We start from the raw sequence: 19,563 nt of genomic DNA on the forward strand, positions 1-19,563 counted from the left end.
ACTTAAAATATTAATGAAATTTTGTTTATACTCTTTTCAGTCTTTCGTCATATCGGAATTTTAATTTTCCATTTAAATGCAAAAAACTTTCTACTACAATAATCTAGAAAGAGGCAAATCTCAAGCTTAAAATCAAAGCAAGAAATTTCCGTCAAAAAAGAAATTCAGAATATATTTTTAGTATTTATTGAACCTAAAGAACTGTCAGTGTGTAAAGTAATAGAAAATACAGATCACACATTTTTTTTAAAGAAATGTCATTCGCGATTTATGAGAAATGGTTTATAGTTCGTCCTTTAGTGTTTGGCCACAAGACGAGCCGGTGTCGCTGAGGTATGGGAAGAGATCTTCGGGCATGGGAGCGTCTTCTAAATCTCTTGCGAGTTTGAAGTATCGTCTCCGTACATGATGAGCTGCGGCTTTTGGTTGACGACTTCGTGTGAAGACACCTTTCTTGTTGCCACCAACTCTTGTGACAGTTTGTGCTGTCTTAAAGTCAGCAAAGTTCCAAATGAACTCTCCTGGAATGGGTAATTTTCGAGATAGTTACGAAAAGGTTAGGTTATTTTATAGATGTACTAACCTATGAAGAAACCTCGTGATCTGAGGATGTCAAAGGCCTTGAAGTGACGAGAAAACAGTTCGACTTGGTAGTCTTCGGTCCACACGAATGGTGGTAGAAGATGGAGTCCTTCGACCGTATCCGCTCCGTATTCTGACATTAGTACAGGTTTTTGGTGCTTCATGTGCCAAGCTGTTGCTTCTTCTACAACTCGACTTGTGATCATGTTGAGCTCTCCTGGATTCGAATACCATCCGTTGTAGCGATTGAACATAAGGATGTCCATATGACGAGCTGCGCGATCGTTTGTAAGAGGAACTGCAATGGCTGCACTTACGGGTCGCGTAGGGTCTAGCATTCGCGTAAACTTAGCCACTTGGCCGAAGTAGCCGTCCGCCATGAGATCAGCAGTACGGGGCTCATTGGCAATTGACCACATGATAACACTTGGATGGTTCTTGTCTCGATGGATGAGCTGTTCCATTGAGGACTTGTGTTTTGTCAGAAGGGCTTCGTTGTAGTTCACTGTGTCAACGCTAGGACATTCATCGATAATCATTATTCCGTTCTCGTCAGCAAACTCCATGGCTTCTTCTGAGTAAGGGTAGTGAGAGGTTCGATATGCATTAGCTCCTATCCAGCGTAGAAGGTCGTAGTCGCGAGTCAGTAGAGCTAGATCTAGGCCCTTACCCCTGATCTGTGGAAAAATACAGATTATTTACTGAACTGGTGAATCGGTGCTTCTTGGGCAGAATATCAGGCTACGGTAACATCAATTCTAATTCTAACTGAAATAGGGCGTCTGAGAGAGCGTGGCGTTTCTGGCTGGAAAATAAATATCTCACAGCCGTACTTCTTAACTATCTATCCTACTTATCTCGTGTGTACCAGGGTACTGTGGGGTAGCTGGGATCATGAAGTCGGACCGCCTAGAGGTACACGGTAAAAACTTTTGGACACTGACCAAAATATTGGAACAAGTTTTCCTTGGAACAAATTTTTTTGGAATCAATTTGTACCTAGAGAAGATATTTGTTTGTTCCAAAAAGTTTCCTTTACAATTTCGTTACAAAATACAGTTACAATTTTGTTAAAGTTTTCTTTTGGAACCGTTTTGATACAGTGGAATGTCTTCAAATTTGAGTTGATTTCGTTTTATACAAATTCGTTCCCGAAATTTGGAGCAGAATTTGTTGCACTCAGCTGTTTTGTTCCCACTGTCAGGATCAAATTGGTACATATTTTTTTATAACAATATTATTCCTACATTTGTAACATATTTGTTCCAAAAATTTTCGATGTCCGTGGACGAGGTAATTTTTGGAACCAAATTGTTACTCATATGGGGAATATTTTTGTTTCCATTGTCGGGAACAAATTCGTGTAAAAGATTTCGTCTTACAGTTAAGGCCTATACTTCAGTCGAAATGGATTTCGGTGGCGAAAGTTCATAAGGAACATCAAATAAGAATCAACTTAAGAGTGTTTTATACAGACGCGTGCATGACGAAATCATATGCAAGTGCTGGCAGCAAGAGGGGAAGGGAATCTCGAATTAAAAAAGTGAAACCATGTAGCACGAAAATTGCCACAGATTTGGCGTCCGCTTCACTTCGGTGACGGGTGACTGAGTGTGACAGGAGGGATACGCTTTTATACTAGACGAGCTACTTATTGGAACAAATTCATTTCTAATATTGGGTATCTTTTTGTTCCTCCTAGAAGGTACAAATTTGTTCAAAAAATTTTCGGTGTCCGTGGACGAGCTAATTTTTGGAACAAATACGTGCCGAAATTTTTTACCGTGTAGCAAGCGGGAAAGCCAAATTTATTGATTCCGAACCTGCGATTGGAGTATTTCAAAACACCAAGCGGTCTGAGCTACTACAGAAAACTGTCACTTGTCCAGAATGTCCAGACGTGTTCCAAAACCGCAGTTCTAAGACTAAAACAGGGGGAATTAATGTCAAGGGGTTATACGGCGTCGGTTTGCTAATCTTCTCATCGGACACGATCTAAACGAACACCTCAACAGATTGGAGGGACATACAGTGTAATATGAACTGTAACAGATGTAATAACACAGAGGGAACGATCCTACATTATGTATGCGACTTCCCCAGTCTCAAATAATACAAGACGAGTGTTTCTGGATAAAGTGGTGCTCACGTGGGAAGAAATCACAAATCAAAAGCCGTCCAGAAACACTGAGTCTCCCTTGATTTTCATAATTTTATTCTTTACAACGTGCCGAAATTGTTTCACTGCTCTTGGACATGGATCACAGTTTGTGCCGTAGTGTTCACCATTCGACTGCCTAACATAGAATGCACTTTGTGTTTTCGTTCATCATGTGGCGGAAGCGAAGCAAATTTCGGGAAGGACCGGAATTTCTCTGGAATACCACCGATCTCCGCAACGATCGGTTCTACTGTGACTGGTCTCACAGAGGTAACCCACCTGTGGGAACCAGTTTCCACAGTAGCACAACCACTCGATACAGAAAGGATAGAGAAGGATAGGGAGATATATGAGCCTTATCTACTCGTAAATGGGAAGAGGAAATAATGGAAATTTTTTTTTGGATGTTACCGCTACAATCACTTGTTACATTATATCGGACCGACTTCTAAGCCAGCCTGTCTAATGGCATTCATCCGGAAGACTGACTGGCTAGGTACACAGTCCTTGAATTAAGGAGTTAAGAACTAAGATTTGGGTGCAGACGGCGAGCTAGCAAATGCGGTGAGGAAATCCGGGTATAATGAGAAGTCATGCATTGCATTTACAATAAGTCCTCGCGGATGTTGGCCTATGCGGACGACATCAATATCATGGGCCGCTCCACACTCGCGGTTAAGGAGACTTTCGTCGAAGTAACAGCAGCAGCTTAGAGGATGGGACTCAAGGTTAACGAAAGTCAAACAAAGTACATGGTCACTGGCGACACAGCATCCAGATCCCGTCAGAATGTCACTTTGGACGAGTGGAATTTTGAGGTTATTAAGGACTTCAAATACCTCGGATCGGTACTGACGACGGGTACCCAGCAACGAAAGTTCGCGTTTGGTACCACAGTGCAAGAATACCTGAACAACTACCAGTCACCTTATGGGAATTTAACATAGCGTGACCCTTTGTGACTACTAGTCAATGTACAGTCAGTGGCGCTAGAGTGGTGGCCACCGCTCTGAACTAGAAGAAGTTTATCATGGTGGCCACCGCGCTCCGAACAAATTAGGAGGCCGCCACTGTCGCAGCCTATAACCGCGAATCTTTTCGTTGCTGGGTAATGAAGTCGGAATAGAGATTACTGAGAAACTCGCGGCGAGGAGTAGAAGTTACTGGAATGTCTCGCGGTCAACAAAGATCAAAATATACAGAACCATACTGAAGCCAGTCATAACGTATGGTCTGGAAACAGTACCGTTAACCCGCATAGAGGAGAGAAAGCTGCTGATCTTTGAGAGACGGGTCCTACGAAGAATCTACGGGCCTTTCTGTGAGGAAACTACAGGTGAATTCCGAACAAGGTTGAACCACGAACTGGAGGAGCTTTATGGAGAGGCCGACATTGTAGCCTTTATTCAGGCGAGAAGACTGAGCTGGCTCGGTCACATTTGCCGTATGCCATTATAGAGGATGCCCAGGAAACTGTATGAGCGAAATTCGGAGGAGCCGAGGAGAAGGGGGCGTCCCCGGACGAGATGAAAGAACATAAATGGCGAGGTATTGTGCAGGAGGCCTTGTCTCTTAAAGGGACATAAGTGGCCACTTAAGTAAGTAAATAAGGCAAGCTAGCAAGGACGAAGAGCATAAGAAAGGTGAAGAGGCTGCTTTGTTTCATAGTTACTTACATCAGAATCTTCATGCCGTCCAAATCCACGGAAGTAGATGGGTTTCCCGTTGATTAGGAAAGACGTTGCGTTCCAACTAAGCGACCTTATTCCAACTTTCAGTCGGTAGATATCTATATTCTTCACCGTAGACGTAGATAGAAAGACTTCCATTTTGTAGAGATACCCTGGCTGAGGATGCATCAAATAAGGCCACCAAGGTTTAACGTCCGGAATTTCTATTGAGGCTTGTTCATTGCAACGGGTGGTATTCGTAGCAATAACATTGTCGTCTGCATCGGAGATTTGGATAAAGGCAATCAGGTTGTCGTCTTCTGTGTCATTGGCAACAATTTTGTAATTGATGATTCCAGTATCTTGATCGAGATCCGTTGACACAATTACGTCTTCTATGTGGATTTTTGAGGTAGTGTAGAGATGTACTGATCGGTGGATACCGGCGTAGTTGAAGAAGTCGAAGGTGTAGGTTTGCACTAGATTCATGCCGAAGTCGGTGGGTACTTCCAGGACATTGCCTTGTGGAATAGTTGTTTGGATGAGAACATTGTCAACGAGAACGGTTACTCGGTTCTCTTGACCGAAGTTCAAAAGTTCTGTGATTTCAGCTTCGAAAGGCAAATGTCCGATTTCATGTCGAACTGCTCGATTTCCGTTGATCCACTGAAATGGACAATAAGAGAAATCTAAGTGTATCTTCGGCGCAGGAGTCAAAATGAAGATCTTACCACAATAGCTTCATAGTGAACACTAGAAAACCGTATCCAGACGGATTTATCGGCCCAAGATTGTGGTACAAAGAACCGTCTATCGTACCAAACAGTTCCGACGTGGTCCCTCAGTGAAGAGTTTGTCGTGATATCGTTATAGCTGGCAGGCACTGGCATTTGAATTGTTGGTCCTACTTTAGTCAGATCACGCTCGTACCACTTCTCCTCTATTCCTTTGGCTGGATGTCGAGTATCTGAAGCAATGAAGTTCCACATTCCATCTAAGCACCTTACTTCTCTTGTCTCCGAATCTCGGGGATACAGAAGCCCCCGCGTGAAAGCGGGCGGATGGTGTGTGGCCATAATCATAAGGGTGAAAACCACTTTTCCAAATAATCCAATTATTCCCATAATCGCGAATGAAATCACTGCAAAATGAGATAGAACCTTTAAACGCCTACCAACTGGTTTGCTATTGTTATTCAAAAGTCTGTATTGTGCTCTATGCATGGTCAGCCATCGACTGAAAAGTGTTTTCTAATGGTATAAAATTTGTTAGAAGAGTTACTTTATCAGCAAATTTTGCGGCCTTCAATATTCCACGATACTCTCGTGAGCGCTTTCAATGCGCAATTTTAGTGTTCCCTTTCTTTTGTGACGAATGATAAGAATTTTTGGCTTATCTTCTGTACCACGTTTATGGAACAATAAACCAATTACAATGCATACTGAGTTCTTAATAGAATTTGTTTTAAAGAATTACCGTAAAAGTTTATATAAGAAACTTACAATTGTTTATTTACTGTGATTCTTATTGTTCACGAAGTTTTCAAGAATTTTCTGCATGGAAAGAGTCGCTCGAAGTAAAACGAGTCGGATTAAAAGAATAAATAAACATTGATAAGAAATATTTTTTTATTGAAAATGTGTTGACGTTTTTTCTATATCATTATATTGAATCGATTTATCTAAGTTTAAGCAATACATCTGTGAATAAAAATGCTGATAAGCACAAATCTAAATTTTCTTGAAAACATCACCAAAAGGAACGCTTAGGGATCGATCGCGAACTTCTGAAGTGGTGGGAGATCGACAGGCGTAGGCTACGGGTGACTTTGTACCCTTGCTCTTCTTAAGGGCCCAAATAGGCGCAAGTGGATCCTTGAGAATATTTAGCCTATAAAATTTCACAGTAAAGATTTATCCCAAACTGTTATACACTGAGGACTTAGGATCATTGCTTAGGGACTCTGTGCATAAATTTCCTTTGCCTAATCGCATGTTGCTAAATTTTACAGGCTAAATATTCTCTAGGAGCAGCCTGAGTCTATAAACCCTTACACTTACACAAGCTTTTTTAATTCTAGCACTTAAGGATGGTCTTTACTGATCGTATACAACAGATCAGATTAATTGAAGACCATCCGTAAGCGTTACGATTAAGTCAACCGTATCTATTCTATCTTCTAAAAGTAATTAGGAATTATACAAATTGTAGATAATAATTAAATAGATAGAAATTGAGTGACAAAATGTTTCATTATCACAAAAAATCTAAAGACTCGTAACTTTACGAGGTCCATCGCCGTCTTAATAATCTTGGTAGTCAAGATTGAGAACAGAACTATGAAAAGTGGTCAAGAAAAATCAAGTTAACTGTTCTTATTTAAGTGAAAATTAGTCATCTGACTTATAATTTAGAGTGGTTTCTGATAAATTTTGAGTTATTTACTAAACAAAATTGCGCTGTTTATCAGTTTATCATCATCTTATGAATACTTTTTGACCATTTAGATTTTTTCTGCCAAAAATTACTTATCAAAAAATCTTTATTAATCAAGAACGTTATGAGATTTTTGTAATAGGACTCAGAATAGTTCACAATTGCTGTGCCATTAAACTGCAATAGTTCAACCAGCAATGGACTATATTCCTGAATGTACCAGAAGTACTTCGGGCCTTTTGGATCCCTTTTCGACGCTGAAGTATCAAACCATCCTCAATAGACAGTCAATTGTTAAGGTTTGACATGAATTTCTGAGAAAACTACTGAAATATTTAATTTTTTATTGTTGTATTTTTTAAAATGCAACAAAAAATTACGTTAAAATTTCAGGTAGAATTTGAAAAGAAATTCTCATGAGATCTGTCATTATTTTTCTTAAAAGAGGAGTTTTGCAATTTTAACAATTTTAATGGTGGTATTTCAATGAAAAATAAGGAATGGAAATCTTTCTACTGAATATTTTGTTTTTAGCAATCTACTGTTCTCAAGTGCTTCTGCATTATCGACTTTACTTTGTATTGGTTCCTATCTTGACTGTTTTCTCCACTCCCAGTGTTCTAAAACCACCAAATGTTCGTGACAGGAACCAAAATACAAAGAAAAGTCGATTATGTAGAAGTGCTCGAGAACCGTAAAGTTTAAAAAAAATGTTCATTTTTATTTGAAGTAGCACTATTAAGTTTTTTCTCTATTCTTACAATCTGAATCTTTTTAAAAAATATTTTATTGTTGTTGACAGTTTAATTTAAATCAATTTAAAGGCCATTACTTTTTAAGATTCTTGTTTTTTTCTTCTTTTGAAACTTGCGTAATATATTAATTAGTTTTTTTTAGTATTTGATGGAATTCGAGTGTTAGAACTATTCGTGCCTTTCAAACTAGAATTCTAAAATTTATTTTTATATCAAATTAATGTTTTCATTATTTTTTTTTGTATTTCATAAATCTTGACTAATATTATATTTTTATATTGAAACTATATTTCAGTTTGTCTTTGTCTCTGCGTACATTTTTATAAATTCATAATTTTGTAATTTGATTAACATTTTAAATATTTGGTCTGATTCTTACATCTTATATAATTATTATTATTATTATTACTTTATTTAATCACAATAATAGAGTCATCCCTTTTATGCCCAGCGCACAATAACTTTTGTTTGTAAACATGTTTTCATAATTTCCTATGATAGAGAGCGAGATGACTAGATCTACATTTCATTCACTCTCACTGAAATGTCAAAAACATGTTTACAAAACAAAAGTTATTGTGCGTTGGTCATTACAATTGTGATATTTAAAAAAAAAATAAAAAAATAAAAAAATAAAAAATAAAAAAAATAATAAAAATAATAACACCTATATTTCTATTACACATGGTTACAGTAGAGTACACCAAAAGCTTTGGGATCAGTACAAAATATTTATTAGTACTAAACGTTCATGTATTTATAACCACATTTTAATGAAATTCGTTGTATGTACGACTTTGATAATTTTTTAAAATTTTTTTTTAATATTTTTTTTTATACAGTAGAGTTCCTCAAATTTGAACATTTGGGGGGTGTAGATGACATTTCTCACTCCTCAAATTTGAACAATATTTTCAAAAACGTAACGGAAGTTATGTGAAATCTGCTTTCCCTAAATTAAGATAAATAACTTTAAAGAATATATCAATGTAATTTGTTGTGAAATATATGGAATTTAGTGCGGAAGTTAATATAATACAATAATAATGAGGAAACACCAGAGAAAACTAGTTCTAATTCAGACTCCGCGCAAAAATTTCTTCACATAACCTCAAATTCTAATTTATATAAATTTAATATAAATTTTATAAAACAAATTAAATTTATATTTCAAATATTTTAACAGAGAACTCTAAACACGTTCGAATAATACTAATGTATCTACACTGAGTGAGAGAAATCCGAAAAAGTTAAAATAACATTCCGGAAATGTTAATTTTACCCTGCAGTATTGATCCGAAATCCGTGTAAATATTACCTTTTTTAGGTGTATTAGGGGTTAAAGTAACCCTTTTTCATGTTAATTTTACCCTTAAAAAGGTGTAAAATTATCATTAAAAAATGTTGATATATTTTTACACCAAAAAAGTGTTAAAATTATGAGGAAAAAAGTTAATCGCACCCTCTTTTTTTCTCAGTGTATTAGTACTAAACGTTTATGTTTGTACTAAAAAGACTGAGAACGCATTAGAGGGAGTTCCGGTTCCGGCTTAAGTGAAAACGGATTCAAATTGAATTGCCTACTATTGGGAGCTCATTTATAAAATAATTTTTGAAATTTCCCTAAATATTTTTCACACGGTGAATTGGACATGCATTTTCTTTTGTGCCGTTGGCGCTGAATTTTTTTGTATACATCACGGCATTTCCGTAACTTATTCCAAAGACCTCTCCTGTAGGTATGCTATTTTTTCTGTGTTACTGGAGTTAATTTGCGGGATTTTTTGGTCCCGATAATTTCTTTGAAAGAGGAACTCCCTATATCTTTTATTTTTAGTACTATTCCTCGAGAGAATTATTTTAATTGCAGTAGCATTAAAATCATGTTTTGATTAATTTTTTGTGTGTACGACCTTGATAAAAACTTTAGTGATAATGAGACACGTTTGCTAGATCATAAATCACACCTGAAATTGATGATCTTTGGCATTTTTCATTTCTCCTATGACTGGATTTGATGTAAATGACTTTTGAAAATGAAATTAATAGCCCGTCTCAAGTATAAGGATTTATTTATTGCGAGTCTCAACCTCAGCAAATATTTGCGAACAGACACTTTTTCGGTGGTCTTCCCATTAGAATTAATTAATTTTTCCAACACTGAATTAACACACGAAAATATTCTAAAAACTTGGATGATCTTAAGGCGTTTTTCTGGTGTTATCTGGAAGACATTTTTTTATCATTGCTCGATGTTCGAGGAGAAACAATTGTATTTAATCCATGGATTTTATTTTGAGTATTTTGTTCATTGTTTCTCTATCTAACTGTTACCGGTCTAGAGATCAACCAGTTAGCAATTTTGCGGGATTGTCCAAGGATCATCGTAACCTGAATGTGCTAAAATTGGTTCAGACCGATCATAAATTTTAAGTAAATCTGAAACATTTTTATATGAATTTCGAGGTGATTTAGAAATCGGTTAAAATCGGTTATGAACAGATTATTTTTAAGGACATACACTGAGAAAAAAAAGAGGGTGCGATTAACTTTTTTTCTCGTGGCTTTAACTTTTTTTAGGTGTAAAAATATATCAACATTTTTTAATGTTAATTTAACACCTTTTTAAGGATAAAATTAACATGAAAAAGGGTAACTTTAACCCTCAATACACCTAAAAAGGGTGATATTTACACGGATTTCGAATCAATACTGCAGGGCAAAATAAACATTTCCGGAATGTTATTTTAACTTTTTCGGATTTCTCTCAGGGTAGCACTGTAATCACGAATTCGAGCATTTAGCAAAGCTGACACGCTTTTCCACCCCTTTCTTATTAACACAGAATCAATTTTGAGAATTTTGTTAGCTCTAAAAATTACCTAAAATATTTTTTAGGCGAATTAAAGCTTTTGGTTAATTATTTGACATTTCAGTTAACTTTTTTTTTGTTAAACTCCACGTTAAGTGATATTTAGCTATCCAGACGGGAATATGTGGCAATGACTTTTTTAATTGGGAGACACCAAAACATTGATTAATTACTAAGGCACGAATCTTGAGGTGTTGTCTTCAATTTCACAGAAATCACCGCGACTGAAATGGTGGTTGAAACGGGATTTTCCAGAAATGATCACTCAGCAAAACTCACCTGAACACACAGATCCTATTTTGCTGGAGTTCCTCAGCAAACTGCCTCGAAGAGCGCGATCGTGGTGTCTTTATATATGAGCACCAAGACACCTTCGTGGTTGACCCAGTGGCCAGGACTGGATGCAAGATCGTGGATGATGGCGGGATGATTTGAGCCGCGAGAGGGTTAATGGACTCACGATGGGAGAGTCCGGATCGTACGCCAGAATCTCACCCGCCAGCAAAAACTGCCAGCAAACATTTTAACTGGCCACATGGCTCTTCAAACATTGCGCACACATTCTCACCAAGTTCAGCGACACTGGGAATTTATTGATTTTTTTCTCACACTTCACAATGCCGACTAACCCGATGCCACCAGCTTCACAAAATTTTCGCCTCTATCGCCCTCCCCAGGGAACCCACTGCCCCATGGAGTTGGTGGATTTTTTTTGCGTTATTCTGGATCCACCGTGCCTTCAAGAGACGTCGCAGGCAGTTGGCGGGAAACGTGGGACAAGTAGATGGAAAGACGCGAAGAACACCAGGCACGCGTCCGTTGCGTAATGCAAACGATGAGGCACTATAGATGATGGCACAGTAAAGTTTCCCGGCACTTCCAACCGTCTCACTCACGTTAAGGTAGGCTTTAAATTTCCTCGAAATATTGGCACTTTTCAGCACTGATTTTGAAGATGTCTCGAACATTTATCTCATGAGAAGGGGTAATACTTTAGTACATGACTGTTCCCATGTGCTCCTGCATAATGGTGCCATTCTAATGGACAGTTTTTTTGTACTTTACTGTCCTCAAATGCTTCTGCATTATCGACTTCCTTTTGTGTTGGTTCCTGTCTCGGCTGTTTTTCCAGTTCTCGCCATGTTCTAAAACCACCAAACAATCGTGATAGGAACTGACACAAAGAAAAGTCGATAATGCAGATGCACTTGAGAAGCTCGAGAACAATAAAGTGCAAAAAAAAAGCATGTTAATTTTTATTGGAATAGAACCATAATTGACTTTTCTTTGGGTTGGTGCCTTTCATGACAGTCGTAACAGGAACCAACGAAAAAAGTCAGTTAGGCAGAAGCACATGAGAACAGTCATGTACTAGAAAAGTGTTCAGTAGAAATATTTCCCTCTTCGTTCTTCAATGGAACTGCACTATAATCCATAATATTATCCATATGACACCGGATATGTACTAAATTTGAACTAAATCTTATAATGGGAAGTAGGTCAAGTTTAAAACAATTTCAAAAGTCGCAATGGAGCCTCATATATGTCTTTTTCAATAAATAGTTTACTAATCGATAGTTTAAACTCCCAGAGCTATACGTTAGATGGCGTTATCTTAATCAATTTTCAATTTTTGTTTGAATTTTCAAACACCATTATTTATAGGCTTGAAAAATAAATAAATAGATAGAAGCTACTTATTATAAATCTTTAGAAAATATAGAAACTCTGTTTTTCTTAATTCCATTTTTGCGCCCATTTTGACAGATTTAGGCAGAGCGATACAAAAACGTTCTTAGTCATTGAAGTTGTTTTTTATTAGAGAAAATTGCACTTCAAGCTTTTCAAAATTATGTCCCAAAACGAAATTCCTAAATAAAAACAGCTTTCAGACAATTTATCGATATAAATTTTATGTTAATCCGATTTTGATGATTTTAAGTGGTTAAAATAGCTCATAAATAGTCTTTAAATAGTTTTGAGAAAGCAAATTGCGATCAAAAGCAACTTCAGTTTTTCTTTTTTATAACACTCGTAGGAAGATTTCAACGAACTTTCTATTTAAATTTCAATATAGGGGAAAGGCTCATAATTTTGTCCAGTTTATTATTTTGGTCACTTTGAGGATAAAATTGGACACTAAAAATAAATTGATTAAAATGATGGATTTTTATTCCAATATTTGATGAACAATTAATTCTATCTAAATAATTGTTCTTTTTGGAAGACTTTAACACTAAATTCGTTAAATTTTGAATATTATTTGAGTTAAAATTGCTTTGTTGAAAATTCAGTGTGAGCAATTGCTTACGAGAAATATGACAGAACTTCGTGTTTACTTCAGTCTTATTTAGCTGTGGTGAAGTACTAACAATGTTTCGTCGGTTTTTTTGAGTGATATTATTGAATATTCATTGAATATTGTGTTGATGATACACGTTAGTAGTGATTTGTACATTTGACCTGAAGTGAGATTTGGCTTGTGAATTAGATTTTTCGTGTGAAAAATGGGAAATTTTTTAAGACATTTACCATTTAGGTGAAACTCCTTATTTTGGACAGGTGTTTTTCTCACGAAATTTTGTGAAGTTTTGGCTTTTGTGATGACTAGGTTGGACAAATGCCTGGAGAAACAAAGGAGCATCATCTCTACGAACGAGATGTAGCGAGAAATGCCTTGAAAGGCTCCCGGAAAGGCCAGGGAATGAGCGAATCCGCAAGTACTTGGAGTATCGAAGTCAACTCACTTTAATGAATGATATGGAAAGTTTCCGGGTTTCTTGTGAGGTTCTACGTTTCCCTTACATGACCAGGAAGAGGACTTGGTAAGATTGGTTCATGAAATGAAGAACAATGGGCACCCTGTTGAGGCGGATTAGCTGTCCAAATTTACAGCCAAGTTGTAAAAATTAATAACCAAGTTGTCCAAAATAAGAGTCAAATTCACCTGTACATATCCATTCATTTTTAAACGTATTAAAACAAATTTTATTAAAAATTAGACGATAATTGCCAAATTTCTAAAAAACCCTTCTGAAAAGAGAGTAACAAAAAAGTCAATTAGTATTGAGAATATAGCACTTCAAACTTGGAACATCGATGCTTATAAGCAGACTGGACCAAATTATGAGCCTTTACTCTAAAACCAATTATCATTTTTTTTATAATCTCATATTTTATTAGCAAAGACGGAAACACTTCCAGAAAAATCTCTCCAAAACGTCTAAAACATTTACAAAATTGACTTTTCTTGAGTGAAAAATCCAATAAAGAAGAGAACTGTTCTTTTTATATATTTTAAGATTAAAAAAAATTTAAATTCAATTTTTTAGCAGATTTTATAAGTTGAAAATTTGCTAAAACCACTAACGAGACTTTTCTTTGAAGAAAATGACACAATAACTTTTGTTTAGAAAACATGTTTTTGACATTTCAATAAGAGTGAATGAAACATAGATCTAGTCATCTCGCTCATTCTCATTGGAAATTTTGAAAACATGTTTACAGAAAAAAGTTATTGTGCACTGGTCAATATATTTTTTACACTTTTCCAAAACAAATGTACTACCAATTAGAATCTATTGATAAACACTCAGAAAACGGCAGTTCTAACTTTGTATGGGATTTGCAAAAATGCAGCTCTTGTCTGTAAGAATATTTTAAGAGCCGAATCAACCTAAACATGTCGTGCTTAGAATCAAGAGCTATGTTTTCTAAAACAGATCATCTAAGAGCTGCCGTGTCTTGAGCGAGAGAGAGTACCGTCTCTCTAGAAAATTTTCAGTGGCTTCCAGTGCTGTCAAATGACAGACAAAATAATTCACAGTGCAATTAATTCGCAAAGTTGTGATTGTTTTCGCGAGTTTTTTCAATAAAATTATAGTGAAAATTGTGGGGAGAAGCCTCTACAAGTAGTGAAGTGTCTTGTGGTGCAAAAAAATACAGTGCCGATAGGAATTATGTGGATATTTGGAGAATTTATGCTCGAAAAATAGGAAAATTTTTTTCCTGAAAATTAGAATATTGTGCCCCACGAGCTCGCTCAAGTGTCTGGAGTGTTGTGAAAAGGTGATTTTTTATTTTGAAAACTTATATAGCGGAAAAATTAGAAGATTTTTGTGATATGGTTCGGGTGAAAAAAAAATTGTAAACATGTCGGGCATCTCGCTCAGCGATAGTCGTATGGAGAAATATCTGCCCAAATGTGAGTTTTGTTTTAGTCCAAAATTGATCAATTTCGTTCAGACTTTAGGAAAAATATACTGAAAGTGAAATATTATAAATTAAGAAGTGTATACGGTGGTAGGGAAATAAAGAAAACGTGAAATTCTATTGCTTTTTTTAATTGTGAGTGTACGTCAATATTGTTGCGATACAGCAGCAAAAATCTGATACTAAAATCAAAACACGTTATGCTTTGCTTCAAGAACTGCTTAGTATTTAAAATTCCTCCAGAGACCATTTTTGCCATCTATGAAAATTCAAAGACTGTACGTTCTTGAACCAAAGCATGTTTTAAAATAAATGCTTTCTTTCAAGTAAAATAGTCTTTAAGCTCAACACACAAATGCCCGTTCTTGTATCAAGAGCTAAATTAAGAGCTGTTTCCACAGAGCTGTTTTCTGAGTGAAGAATCATTATGACGTTGGTTACAAATACCGCCAGTACGTACAGACTTTGACAGCATCGTCTATCGGTGAACAGCGAGAACTTTTTTGTACACCCAATATTTAGAAAAAAAAATCAGGCTTCGCACATACTCTGGCTTCGAACACTTTATATCCCATTGTCCTTTAATGCATCTGACTTAGTTTTTCAGGAAATTGGTGACTTAAGACTATCTAATTGGGAAAATATGAAGTGTTCGAAGCCAGAGTATGTGCGAAGCCTAATTGCCTTCCCCTATTTATGATTGATTTATTGGTCATAGTAATTTATTTACTCATTATTTCTATTTATAAATGATTGATGTATGAAGATTATATAATGAAAACCAAAAGCATTTATTTTTCCAATTTTTCTGAAACATTTCAATGGTAATTTGAAGCTTAACATTGCTTCAGTGAATCAGAGCGATAAGAATAGCTTCTTCAAACAGCTTCTAAGATCAGATGATTTGCCTGGACTGAAAACCAAGTACATTCTTCATTTATTCATAATGTCTTCATGTTTACCTCTCCAGGAATTTCAATTGCCTATTTACACATTCTTCTTAATGATGCCATCAAATATTTGCTAAATGCAAATTCCAGTTCCAAAAGGGAAGTCTGTACCTACCTATGTGTGAGATACTGTTATGAACGGAAGCTTTTTGAGCTTTGTGGTGAATTTGTGAGCTTTATACATAGACATCTGTCGGGAAATTGCCGCGACTATAATTCAAAAGAGGAATTAACGGAAAGAATCTTGTATTTTTATTTACTGTGAAGACAAGAAAATAAAAAACAAAATCGCCGGTTTGTGAGGCGGAGACAAAAATAACTCCTCATGAGAATGCTGACGTGTGAAAAGATGACACATGACATTCAATTTTCCATTGAGGAGCATAAAAATTGAAAGACAACAAAATATATAGCAATAGGCCGTGGGCGCCAACACAGGATGTTGTTTGGCAAAGAAAATTTCCTGATAGTCTCTCAAGGATTCTCTTGTGGTGCTTCAGGGAGACTGAGATTCAATCTCAATTGCGAAATTGCACATGAAGAGCTAGAAAAAGGGTGGAGAAACATTCTCCCGGTTGATGAGGAGGAACACCTTCGATGGCGAAAACGATTCCAGTAGTACAGAATATTACAAGAAGTGGTCAATTGCACGATGTGCGCCAATTTGTGGAAACCACATCGTGATGCGCCACAAATTGTCCGCCACCGGAATCAATTAACGCAAATCATTGCTATATATTTTTATCGCGAGAGCAAGAATGGTGCAAATGTACGGCGGAAATGAGAAGGAGGCTTTCAATGATCTGATTTAATTCATATTGATAAATATAGAATGTACACGAATTGATGTACGTTGCAATTGGTTGCCTCATTTATAAAATTACGTCAGAAATCTGTAAGATGGCGCATTGTTACATATGAAAAAAAGAGACAAAAAATGTCAAAATGGCGTCAGCAGGGAACGCTGAGAAATTTAATGAGAACCTTGCTGCTCTATGCATAATTAATTTTTAACATCTTCATTATAAAATAATTATGTTTAAAAGTGAACTTAGGGTTGAAAAACCAGACTTGGAACATTTGGCTTGTAATCATTTTGAATTTATGCAAAATTTTAGCGCAATAAAATTTATTCCAATGCAAATTATCGACAAAATGGCGTTGGTTGTGGCGGAGCTTTTACATTATTATTATTATTAATCGTGCCAGGAAATGTTTGTTACAATTTAATCATGTTTCAATGTCGTATTGCATCCGTGTTGGAAGAATCTGCTGGTCGTAATTCGCTTTAGGAACGCCTATAAGTTAAGCCGGGGATCTATAGGCCCAAGAGCCAACAGTCTTGCCTATTGCGTCACTGAGATCCCCAAACTTTTAACTTGAATAGATTTTAGTCTAATTGGGAATATCTCCGGAAAACTGCTCTCCGAAGCTTCGTTCTTGATGGATGACAGGCCTTGAATATGTGGAAATAGTGGTTAAAATATTGTCCTGGCGGCTCCTTCCTAGCTCTCTCAGACCAATCTGGATATTTTTATAAAAAAAAACCCGGATCGAAGACCAAATTTCTTTCAGACACTAATTCCTTAAAAATTTCTAATAAAATATGCACAAATTAAATAAGCACATTTTAATTACTGAAAGACTTCCTAAGTGCAATATGAATGGATTTTTATACAGATAGAAACACTCGAACCTTCTCATTACTACAATCTTAATGCATCTTAATTGACATTTTGAAAAGCACCCAAAAACACCCAAAGTGAAATTTCATATTTGTGTCACTGGCGCTAATGTCGCTAATCCTCGTAAATTTTACTAGACCTCATGAATTTAGAAGCTCAGCCTGATCCCCCAAATTTTAGGCTGATCCCTGAGTGTATTAACACTAATCCTCATTTTTCTCTTATTTTCCAAAGCAAAAACCCTATTCTCTGAACTAAGGTAAAGCGCCCTCAAGTCGACCTGTAGAGTTATTTATTCAATTTATTTATATTTTCACTAATATTTGGCGTATAATCTAACATTAATGGGTCAATTATTCCATAAATAAATAGGAATCAGTGACAATTTTATAGAAATTCACCATTAAAACATTCAAATATTGACCACCGGTCGAGACGAGGAACCGGTCGACTCGAGGGCACTTTACCTTATAGGCTATACAACTAACTATTTTCTATTAGGGTAAATTAAGCTAATTCAAAACCTGCTCCAAATGGAAATTTTTCGCTATGCCAAATGGAAACGTCATTGTTTTCACGATAATTACAATACTAAATTATTATATCGCTCCTTGGAAATTACAAGGGTCCAACTTAATCTGAGTCATTTTTCAGGAGACAGCATGAAAGATTCAACTTTGTATAAATAATTATCTCAATTAAGTATGTTAATAAAAATAATTTAATTCTTTGCTATATGTATGAGCATTATTATAAACATCGAAACATATATATTTTTACCTTTTAAAATATGTTCTTTTTAATGAGTTAGCTCTTTGTCATTCTAAATGATGCGCAAATTTTCATGAAATTAGAATGACACGGGATCAACTTGCTTGAGTTAGTCCCTTGTTTCACAAAAATTTGAACGATAAATCTATTTTGTGCCCCTTGACTTCAAACAAAATCGCGCAAGCAATCATAAAGGGTAAAATTACGACAAACTTTTTTAATAACGAAATTTAATGACTCATATCATCTGAAATTTTATTAAATTCTCTGTCTAAGTGCATTTAAAACCTAAAAATCGCCAAAAAGTGAGTGGCCCCTTGTAATTTCCAAGGAGCGATATTTATAGATTTTCTGTACCACAGTTTCATTATTTAGTTAATTTTGCTCCAAATAAAGCGAAAATCAATTCATATTCACAAATTTTAATTTATTAATTTCTCAGAAAAATTAAAAGTGTACCTTTTCACCATCGAATTTTTCATCGATCGACCATGTTTTCCAATGAAAAACACAATGAGGTGACTGTTGTTTATTTGTTTTGTTTAACATTTATGTCATATTTATGGCTAATTTTAGTTAAATTAAGTGCTAATCTTTATTGTTAAGGGTACGTGAAGTTTTCAAATGAAGTAATTACCTATTTCGTAAACAAAAAGGGTTTTTCTGAAGTTTCTGCAAATGCTTCAATAGGAAACTCCGGAAGCATGATTTTCTTGGAGAGATTTTTTATTGTTTTATATGGGAAAGGTGAAAAGATCAGAAATAAGAACAAATCCTGCACTCAGGAGCAACTCAACAAGGTTTTGGAAGCCTTTCGTCGCGGTTTCACTAACATTGTTTGTCTCCAATTAGAAACTTTCCCTTGTCTCCATTTGGATTAATTTGTTTCCAATAGAAGCATTTTACGCTCGTGTATTTTTCTTGTATTTAAGAAGTTTTCAAATTATATCTAAAGAATTTTCACTAAACAGTACCATTCTAGAAGAGTAAAGGAGCTAATTTATGTAATTCTATGAACTTAAAGTGTTTAATCTTCTGTCAAAGTTAAAGCGTCTGGAAATGGTTTTAAATTAGGACATTTACCCTAACTTCGATTTACAAAATATTATTTTTGCTTTGGGAAATAAAAGAAAAAAAAAATAAATGTTCAAAGGTTGCCGCATTCAATGCCAGACCACTTTCCACAAGTTTATTTTTCTGTTTTGGTCAGTAAAAAAAAATGGAAATGACCTAAAATCTTAGATGAAATATCAAGGTGGTTCATCATTTCTTTTTTTTTTCCTTTCATTTTACATTAAAATTTGTCGAGAACTCTTATAAAATATCGTTCTAGAACCGTGTCGAACTCTTTTTCAAAAAATGTTTTTCTATGTGTTTCTTAAAAAAAATATTAATAAGATTAATTTGTACGGAGTTTGAAGTTTTGGAATTTCAGAAAGCTTAAGAATAAGAGATTGAGAACAGTTTCC

At 35.6% G+C, this 19,563-nt stretch overlaps 1 protein-coding gene across 1 annotated transcript; it reads right to left on the minus strand.

Moving 5' to 3' along the window:
- Positions 1–174: 174 nt before the first annotated feature.
- On the minus strand, positions 175–10,815 carry LOC129803732 (beta-glucuronidase). Its single transcript, XM_055850490.1, has 5 exons — positions 10,756–10,815; positions 5,145–5,554; positions 4,420–5,079; positions 584–1,259; positions 175–521 (listed from the first exon to the last, which is right to left on the minus strand). Exons 2-5 carry the CDS (start codon positions 5,535–5,537, stop codon positions 283–285), a joined length of 1,968 nt encoding a protein of 655 aa, XP_055706465.1. The 5' UTR covers positions 5,538–5,554; positions 10,756–10,815; the 3' UTR covers positions 175–282.
- Between the last annotated feature and the right edge of the window lie 8,748 nt (positions 10,816–19,563).

This window comes from Phlebotomus papatasi, chromosome 2 (assembly GCF_024763615.1).
Source record: "Phlebotomus papatasi isolate M1 chromosome 2, Ppap_2.1, whole genome shotgun sequence".
NCBI lineage: Eukaryota > Metazoa > Arthropoda > Insecta > Diptera > Psychodidae > Phlebotomus > Phlebotomus papatasi.